The sequence below is a fragment of the Leptonychotes weddellii genome, chromosome 1 (genome assembly GCF_054177405.1).
Source record: "Leptonychotes weddellii isolate Sample4059 chromosome 1, ASM5417740v2, whole genome shotgun sequence".
NCBI lineage: Eukaryota > Metazoa > Chordata > Mammalia > Carnivora > Phocidae > Leptonychotes > Leptonychotes weddellii.
Window position 1 is genome coordinate 6,961,514 of NC_138369.1, and position 9,947 is coordinate 6,971,460.

Here is a 9,947-nt window from a genome sequence, read left to right on the forward strand (position 1 = left end):
TTTTTTTTTTAAAGATTTTATTTATTTTTTTGACAGAGAGAGACATAGCAAGAGCAGGAACACAAGCAGGGGGAGTGGGAGAGGGAGAAGCAGGCTTCCCGCAGAGCAGGGAGCCCGATGTGGGACTCGATCCCAGGACCCTGGGATCATGACCTGAGCCGAAGGCAGACGCTTAACGACTGAGCCACCCAGGCGCCCCCTATTATTTTTTTTTTAAAGATTTTATTTTTAAGGGGCAACTGGGTGGCTCAGTTGGTTAAGCGTCTTCCTTCGGCTCAGGTCATGATCCTGGGGTCCTGGGATTGAGCCCCGCATCCGACACCCTGCTCAGCGGGGAGTATGCTTCTCCCTCTGCCTCTCCCCCAGCTTGTGCTCTCTCTCTCTCGAATAAAAAATAAGGGCGCCTGGGTGGTTCAGTTGGTTAAGCGTCTGCCTTCGGCTTGGGTCGTGGTCCCAGGGTCCTGGGATCGAGCCCCACGTTGGGGCTCCCTGCTCGGCAGGGAGTCTGCTTCTGCTTCTCCCTCTCCCTCTGCCCTTCCCCCTGCTTGTACTCTCTCTCTCTCTCCAATAAATGAATAGAATCTTTAAAAAATAACAATAACAATAAAAATAAATAAAATCTTTAAAATACATATATATATATTTTTAAAGATTTTATTTATTTATTTGAGAGAGAGAGAGAATGAGAGACAGAGAGTATGAGAGGGAAGAGGGTCAGAGGGAGAAGCAGACTCCCCGCCAAGCAGGGAGCCCGATGCGGGACTCGATCCCGGGACTCCAGGATCATGACCTGAGCCGAAGGCAGTCGCTTAACCAACTGAGCCACCCAGGCGCCCTAAAAAATATATATTATGTTTAAGTTATCTCTACACCAAACGTGGGGCTCAACTCATAATCCTGAGATCAAGAGGTGCATGCTCTACTGATGGAGCCAGCTAGTGTCCCTGAGCTATTTAAATGTATAACATAGTAACACCAGCAAATAATGACAGTTTTATTTATCTCCAATCTATACCTGTTATTTATTTTTCTTGTCTTATTGCAGGGGATACAGTGTGATAGTGGCTTTTTTATTCATGATGTTAAAGGAAATGTTTTAAAATATTTCACAGCTAAATTTGATTCTTGCTGTGGGTTTTCACTTATGAATGTTTAATTTTATTCTTAGTATCCTAACAAGATTTTTTTTTAAAGAATGGATGTTGAGTTTTATTTAACGTTTTTTTCCTACATCCATTTTTTAATAATTGACATATAATATTACATTAGCTTCAGGTGTATAACATAATGACTCAATATTTGTATATATTGCAAAATTATCTGCACAATAAGTCTAGTTAACAACCATCATCAAATATACTTATAATTTTTTTTCCTGTGATGAGAAATTCTAAGATCTACTTCCTTAGCAATTTTCAAATATATTCTACATCTATTTTATGTATAAGGACCACACAGAGAAGAATTTTAAAGCCACATCTGGGCTCAGCAGGAAACAGTGCTGGGATTATCTGTCATGGGCCTGGGAAGGTAAAGTAGCCAGCATTTCCTTAGGTATTCTTCAATGGCATGGTTGGCAGATGGGTTGCCCTCACTTGAAAAATCAAATCGATTGGTAGGGTTTTCCAAAAGGGATGAATTAGGAAGGATTAGAAGCCATATTCAGTTTCAGCAGGAGAGATCACTGTGATTGATTAGCAATGTCTTTGAGGCTACAGAATTAGAAAGAGTCAGCAGTACACTTCATCTCAGCCATCCCTGACCCAAAATACGATACCATACTTGTTCCCAAATATTGGGCCTACTGTGTGCCAGGCACAGTGCAAAACCCACTACACGCAATGTTTTGTTTTGTTTTGTTTTTTCTTATTCACAACCACCCTGAAAAGAGAGCTTAATTTCCCCTGCTTAACAGATGCTATGAACTGGATGCCTGTGTCCCCTCAAATTCATATGTTGAAAACTTAATCCCCAATGTGATGGTATTTGGATGTGGAGCCTTTGGGAGGTAATTAGGTCATGAGGATGGAGCCCTCATGAATGGGATTCATGTCCTTACAAAAAGGGACAAGAGAGGGGCGCCTGAGGGGCTCAGTCAGTTACGCGTCTGCCTTAGGCTCAGGTCATGATTCCAGGGTCCTGGGATGGAGCCCCACATCGGGCTCCTTGCTTCTCTCTCTTCCTCTGCCCCTCCCCCCAGCTCATTTTCTCTCTCTCTCTCAAATAAATAAAATAAAATCTTAAAAAAAAAAAAAGGGACAGGAGAGATGATCTCTCTTTCCACCATGTGAGGACACAGCAAGAAGATGTCCATCTGCAAAGCAGGGAGCAAGTCCTCACTAGGAACCAACTCAGCTGGCACCTTGATCTTGGACTTCCCAGCCTCCAGAAGATTTATGAGAAATAACTGTTGTTTAAGCCCCCCAGTTTATGGTATTTTGTTAGAGCAGCCCGAGCTGACTAAGACAGATGAGGAAAGTGAAGTTCAGCAATGTTTTAAAAATTACTAAAGCTCATGCAGCTTATAAACAGCGAAACGGATTTGCACAGGAGCTTTTCTGATCCAGAGTCTGTATTTTCAACTTCCACTGCCAACGGAAGAATAGTGCTAGCTCTAACATTTCTCAGCTGTGTGTCCTCGGGTAGGCTCCATAATGCTTCTGGGCCTCCGCTCCACTTTGCTGCAAACTCCGAGTTATTGGCACAGTGACCCCAGGGAAGGATCTAAAGCCACACATGGGTGCAGCTGGAATGCATTCTGGGATCAGGTCTGCCATGGGCACGATCACAGGAAGCAGCTTGTCATGTCTGCCAAGCCTCATAATACCTGCTATTAATACTGGTCCTGCCCCATTGACATCTTCTGTGTGCTTCCAGGCATCATTTCACTTATTTCTCCCAATCATCTTTAGGGACAGCAACACATTCTCCATTTTATAAGGGAGGCAACCGAGCTCAGAGATGTTGAGCGATATCAATGGGGAATTCAATTTCAAACCTGGCTATGTTGGACTTCAGAGCTGCTTTTAATGACAGTGACCAATGCACGGGGGAGCTCTGCCACCTTATAGGTATGTGTCCTCAGGGATGATCTTAGCTCTTCTTTGAGCCTCTGTTTCCTTTCCATGTATTCTTATTATAGGGATGGCACGGAGGAGGGTCAACTCCCCTGCATTTCCAGTTGGCTGAGAGTGGATGTCCAGGGGCTTCCGGGAGAGTTATTCCGAAACCTCATCCAGACTGAGCAGGAACACTGGGTTGATTAACAATGTCTGCCTCAGGCACCTGCCATAAAGCGAGAATGCTCGCTACAGATCTGTATCCAGTTTCATAAGGTTAATACTTTACCGATGGCCATGTATCAAGGCCCTGCTGTGTGCCAGACAAAATCCTTTATGTGAAAATTTCCGGGCAATTCTTCCAACACTGAACATTATGGGACTCTTTTCTTCATTTACCAGAAGAGGAAACTGAACCTCAATGAAGGGGTAGGGATTTACACAAGGCTGGATAGCATGCAAATGGTGGATCAAGAATTCAAATCCGGAGCTTGGACGTCAGAGCCCACTTTACTACGAAAAAAAGCCAATAATAGTAAAAAATAACAGCAAAGCGAAACTGAGCTCCTACTCTACACCTAGCCCAGGCATCACTACATTTAAGCCTACTCTGTTGGCTGAGTCTACCCATTCAATTCAACAAACATTTACTGGGTGCCACCATGTGCTGGATTCTGGCTCCAACCTCCTCACTGTGTATCCTCTAACACTCACACTGCCTCTCTGGGCCTCGGTCCCTCCACTAAAGATATGGCACCAAGGCTCCCCACGCACAAAGATGGATTCTGAATTCCCTTCTGGGCTCGGAAAACTAGAGTTCTGTGACTGGTTGGTGATATCTGCAACAGGAGAGCCCCCCCCAAATAATTAGCTGTACACAAAACATTGTTTCAGGACACAGCAGGTTTCAGCTTTGGAACCCCTACTATGTGCCAGGCCCTGTGCAGGTGCAAAGGTTTCACTGATTTCCCACAACTACACTGAAAGCTGGAGATCATCTTCTCCATTTCTCAGGTAAAGAAACTGAGGGTCAGAAGGACCTGTGATTTGCCTGGGAGTGACCGGCGGCAGAGGTAGTGATGAAGTCTGACTACTGATCTGATTATCCCAGAGACTACAGAGCCACCCCAAATGTCCTCAACTTGGATGGGGTTAAAAGGTAATTGGGATCTTGAGGCCCAGCCTACTAATCTCCCCAGCACCCCATCTCCCTCCCATCTGTGCCAGAGCTTAGCAGGATCAGTGTCGCGTTTCCTCTGCAGCTCAGCCGGCTGAGCCGCTAATAGGGATCGGATTGGTGGAGACCACACCCGCCCGGCCCCAGCCCACAGCAAATGCGTGGCCTGGGATGACTCACGGATCACAGGGACCTTGGAGGGCTGTCCCAGGTCAGGAGTGGAAGGGTGAAGTCAGAGGGGAGGAGGGTAGACCCAAGACGGGGAGGCAGAGACCAACTGGGAGCAATGGAACCTTCCCTCCCAGTCTCTCCAGTTCTTCCTCTGGATCTCTCTCTCTTTCTATTTCTCTCTTCCTCTTTTCCCTGCTTCTCTGTCCTTCTCTCCCCTCTGAACCCATCTGTCTCCCCCTCCTTCTCTCTGCCACTCTTTCTTCAACTCTTTTGCACCACTGCACATACATGACATATGGATTTTGCAGGGAACACACCAGAGGTCACTTGCTCTGTAGACCCTCCTGTGACTGCCCCTTTGGCCCCAGTCACAGTGATAGATGCCTGGGTACTGGCCACAATAGGGCATTGAGTGGCTATGCGTGGTAAGGCTAGGCTACCACGTGGTGCTAACTAGGCCTCCCCCTTCTGGGCCCTTCTCCCTCCATGTAGGGCCCTCACAGTCTCAATTTATCCCCTCACTTCCTCCCAGCCTGTCCCCATGGTGGACTTCTGCCTGAGTGCCCTCCAGGGGAGTAACCAGGCCTTCCAGGGCTTCAAGGCCCTTGTGTGACCTCTGACCACACCCTCGCCCCTTTGTGCATCAGTTTCCCTCTTTCAAATGAAGGAACAGATCAGAGGAATGGATGCTGGACTGCTGTGGGGGTTCTGAGGGTCGTCAGGAGGCTGCACTCACGTTCCTGCCCCTGGGTTAGCAGCCTGAGGCCCAGAGAGGGGAGGGAGCCTGCCTAAGGTCACACAGCAGGGAAGCATGGCCTCTCCGGCCTCCTTTCTCCGAGCCAGGTGGGCGGGTCCCAGGGTCCCACGCAGGGAGGGAGTGCTGAGCATCCCTCCACCCACTGTGCTCGCCACGACTCCAAGAGAGACACCACTCCAAGAAGAGGCCCAGAAAGAGACACAGTGCACAGAGGCACACACATACACACACACAGACCGGAAAGACAGTAAGTACAGAAGAAGGAGGCCTGGGCGCTGGGACCAGACAAAGGACGCGCGGCGGCGCGGGGAACGGAGTCGCGCGGCGGGGGCGGGGGTGGAGCCGGGGTGGGGCTAGGACTGGCCAGCCCCGCCCCCGGGATACGCCCGGGTTGCCGAGTGGAAATCCGAGGGCTCGGGCGAGGCCGGGCCCTGGGGGCCCCAGGGGGCGGGGTCCAGATGGGCGGGGCAGGGGCGTGGTTATACAGGGCGTGGCCGGGCGTGGCCGCGGGCTCGGGAGCTGACCAGCTCAGTGGTTGCTGAAAGCACCGGGAGTGGGGCGAGCGGCGCGGGCGGGCGGGCGCTCTCAAGGTCACCCCGAGGCCCAGAGCCTTGGCGGGGTGGGGCGCCTGGACCTGGCCTAGGAGACATCCCTGAGCTCCTTACCCCATCCCCCGTGGGGCGGGGGCCCACGAGTCAGGAAGCACCCCCCCCCCCGCGGGCCCTCCTCTCCCCTCCCCCTCCCCGAAGCCTGAGGCGCCCGCGCGAGGCTACGGCCCGCTAAGAAGCTCCGAGAAACAAAGGGACGCGGCAGCAGCGGCGGCGGGCCCGCGGGGCCTCCGGGCGCGCCCCCTCCTCTCCCCTCCCCGCTTGCCGCAAGGTCGACGGGCTCGAGGACGAGACGCCCGGCTCCCCGGGCGCGGTCAGGGCCCGGGGAGCGGATCCGACGCCACCCGATTTCCCGGGGTTCTCGGGGACGGCTTGCCGCCTTGTCCTGGCCCAGCACCAGTGATTGGGGCCCTGCGTTTGCCTGGGCGGCCTGCGGGGTCCGGGCCTGGATGGAGAAGGCATCCTCCGCTGCTGCGGCCCCTCCCCCATCAGGCCTGCTGGAGGGGGGCTATCCCGCCCCCAGGGCGCCATAGGACGCCTCCCCGAACCAGAGTTCGGCTCCCTAAGGCCTCTCAGGCCAGACTCTATGCGCCCCCAGCACTCTGGGTGCGGCCCAACCCACTCTCAGGCCCCGAGGCTCGGTCCTACTCCCCCACCGGGGCCTAGCTAGGCCTGGTCCTACCCCCCCACCCCCCACCCCGCCACCTCCGCGGAACCTGTGCCTAACCGCTCCCCAACCAGTTTCCATCTCAGCGACAAGGGAATACCTACAGTGACCATTCTTGTGTGCCCGGCGGGCGCGGTCCGTGTTGAGGGCGGCTCCGGGGGTCGTGCACTCCTTGGGGGGCGCTCGATGCTCACGCCGGGGTCCTGCCCGGGCGGCCTCTGACGCGGCCGCTGCAGAGGTGTAGATGAAGGCGACGGCTCCCTCGAGGGCCGGGGACGGGCCCGAGCCCGAGGACGCGCGCGCGGATAGCCGGGCCCCGGGGTGGCCTGCGGGCGGCAGGGGATGGAAAGAGGGAGCGGGCGCGGGATTGAGAACGCCCCCTGCGCGGCCCCGCGGGGCCCGGGGAGGTTGAGCTTCCTGACAGAGATCGCGGCGCTCTGCCTTTCGCGGCCTCCCCTCGGCCGGGCTTGTCCGGTCGTGGATGCTCAGTCCTCTCCCCTCGCCCGCCCTCCCTCCCACCCTCCAGCCCGCGCTGCGCGCTCCGCGCTCTGGGCCGCGACGCCGCCGCCCCCAGCCCTTTATAGGAGCAGCTGCCAGAGCCGGCGTCGCTTATTGGCTGCGGCAGCTGAGCCCCGCCTCCTCCGGGCGCCCGACGGCGCGGCAGGTGGAAGCGAGCACGCGCTGGCTGGGACTCCGCACCCCCAGAAAGCACGCCCTGGGTGCTCGGGTTGTCAGATTCGGGCCCCCTTCCCCCCGTGGACCCTGCTTCCTGCATTACCGCCCCTTCTTGGGCGGGCTTTCTGCCGGAAAGACAGGGACGGCTCCCCTCCTGGGTCCAACACCCTGAGCTCTTAGAGCGAAGAGAGCGAGGAGATATCGGTGGCCCGATTGGACGAACTTCCGGAGTTGTTGTCCACCAAGAAAACTGGAAAGGGACGAGGAACCAAGATTTCTATAAGCAGAGACCCAGGTCCCCAGATTTGGGGGCAGCAGGTGTAGCCTCCCAAGACCAATGGAGAAAGGTGGGGGTGGCAGGGCCTCTCGTCTGCCTGCAGAAGGAACTGGGACCCTGCGGCTTTTGAGTGGGCTAGGTTCAAAACGTTCGTTAGAAAGGTGGGGACTGGCACCCCACAGTGCAAGCGCACTCAGCACTTATCCAAGGCGGGGGGTGAAGAAGTTTGGGGCTTAGAATTCCAGGCCAAACCCACTGGCGCCCTGCTGTTCCGGGGAACCACCGGGCCTTCTCAGACGCCATAAATTTTGGGTGGGTGGATCTGTTGTATAAATGTCCTGGCTTTCCAGGCTCGGGATTGGCCTGCCTGTGGAGTCACGCTTCTTCTCAGCTAGGGGGAATCTGGCTTCTCTCTTAGGCAATAGCGGTTGGTGCAGCCTCCTTTGGTGCGCGAGCTCAAGGGCACGTTTACGTCGGGACCGCTATCAGGCGGGAGGAAATGTTCTCACTAGGGCAGGGTCGCTTTCGACTGAGACTTCAGCACCACAGACAGCGGCCCGACGGTCTGGCCGAGGGCGCTGCAGGCTGGGTAGCACCGGGCCCTTCGTCCGGGAGTCGCAGCCTCCACCGTATCCTCGTCCCTGTACGCCCTTTTAGGTTCCAGACTGTCCGAGAATGCCATCAAACAGAGTGAGGAGAGCCTTATTTGACCAATCAGAGACTGCCCTCGAGAGAACCAATTGCGGGAGGATGCCCTCGAGATTGAGCCAATGAGAGAGCGCGCAGCAGAGAGCGCTGCCACGCTGATGGAGAGAACAGGCCAATCACAGTGGCCCGCGCAATCAGGGCGGTGGCGTTGTAGGTCCCCGGGTGGCCCCTCTTGGGTTTGCCGGGGCGACCTGGCTGTCGAACCTAGAGACCCCGAGCGAGGGCTTCTTCCCCACCCCGTGTTCCTCCCGGCTCCTATCGGATTGCAAATTGTGCCTGTGCCGGGAGGGGAGCGCCTCTGGGCGCGCAGACCCGGATGCGGTTTCCATGGAAACTGCTGGCTCTGGATGTGCGGGGATACAGAAGGGGACTGAGCCCTGGGAGATTTAGGGAGCTCGCGTGGGTGGCCCCAGCGGCCGGACTTGCTCATCCTCGCCGACACGTCCGTCCCTGGTTGGGATAACCCCTGGTCCAAAGTGTAAAATGAAGCCTAGCTGCGGCCCCGCCCCCACGAGCTGGTGAGGAGCTAAGGGGCCAATCTGCGCGTGGCGCCACAGGGCTCCCTCGGGCACGTGCCCAGGCTCGCGGCTGCGGTCCCCAGGGTCACGTGGCTGCAGCCACCAGGGCCCACGCAGCTTGCGCGCCACCTGGCGGCCGACGGCCTTGTATCGCTCCCCGCCTCTCTTGCTGGCGGCCGGCAGGAGGCGGCGGCGACCTCAGCATCCTCCTCCGGGAAATGGGGCCAGGGCAGCCGCCCCATCGCTGCCAACTCCCCTCCCCACCGCGGCTTCCTGTTCCAGGAACACGCCGAGCCGTTCTACCTCGGGGCTTTGGCACTGGCTGTTCCTTCGGCCTGGGATTTGCCTCCTCCAGCTTTCTTCAGGGACGGAACCTCTTTGTCATTCTGGTCTATGTTCAAATGCCACCATCTCAGAGAGGACCTCCCTGACCACCGATTTAAACAGCCAGAAACTAACATCACTCTATTTCCTGCACGGGGCCTGTCACAGCTGTAAATGTCTTACTTAGGGGTCTACTGAACATCTCCCCAACCGGTCCCTGAGCTCTCTAACGGTGGGGAATGCGTGTTCTGTGAGGGATTTAGGAGCGGGCATCAGGATCCTGAGTCTTGGGAGATGTCCAGTGGCCTCCCAGGCTCCCAACCTCCCAACCCTGGGCCTGCGACAAGGGAGTGTTCGGAGCTGCCAGGCCCAGATAGCTGAGGTAGCGCAGAGGCTGTGAGGGAAAGGGCAGTGTCCGGCATGTAGGGACACCACCGCCTGCCTTAACCTTGCTCAGGAAGGGACCAGGATGGAGACAAAGAGGGGCCCGGCCCCCCAAATCATCCAGGCCTAGGGGGAGGGCGTCTCCTTTCTCACTCTTTAATCTCGCTCTGCTCTCTTGACACAGTTCTAGCAGTGCGGCCCCAGGCGCCACCTCCAGAGATAGGGCGGGGTTGGGGGGGACCAGCCCCGGGGGAGGGGGGCCCAGCCCTGGGGCAGGGCAGGGGCGCCTCCTTCCGGCCCGCGGTCCGGGAGGCCCCCGCGGCTGTCCGGGCCCCGGCAAGCCCGGGCGTCGTGTCCGAGCGGATGAATAAATAGGGGCGGTCAGTGGTTGGATGGGTCAGGCTGGCTTGTGGTCCGGGTGGCTTTTGAGCGTGTGGAACTTGACGCTGTCCAGCTTCTCGAAGCGCTTCCCACAGCGCTCGCACGTGAAGTTGTACTGCACCTCGGCCGTGTGCTTCTTCATGTGCCAGTTGAGCGACGCGCGCTGTCGGCACTGGTAGCCACAGATCTCGCACCTGCCGGGAGCCGGCGGGCGACACCGGGGGCGGGGTCAGACTGGGGT

General features: G+C 56.4%; 2 protein-coding genes across 2 annotated transcripts in view; one reads left to right on the top strand and one right to left on the bottom strand.

The window, feature by feature from the left end:
- Positions 1–6,175, top strand: part of PRKCSH (PRKCSH beta subunit of glucosidase II) — a 15,353-nt gene extending 9,178 nt beyond the window's left edge. Inside the window, exons 12-13 of the mRNA XM_081805410.1 lie at positions 4,940–5,014; positions 6,044–6,175. Of these exons, the coding sequence (XP_081661536.1) occupies positions 4,940–5,014; positions 6,044–6,175 (207 nt within the window). The remainder of the gene's footprint in view (positions 1–4,939; positions 5,015–6,043) is intronic.
- A 3,267-nt stretch (positions 6,176–9,442) lies between these two features.
- Positions 9,443–9,947, bottom strand: part of ZNF653 (zinc finger protein 653) — a 16,438-nt gene continuing 15,933 nt past the window's right edge. The window contains exon 9 of the mRNA XM_006730536.3: positions 9,443–9,900. Within this exon, the coding sequence (XP_006730599.1) occupies positions 9,723–9,900 (178 nt within the window). The 3' untranslated portion in view covers positions 9,443–9,722. The remainder of the gene's footprint in view (positions 9,901–9,947) is intronic.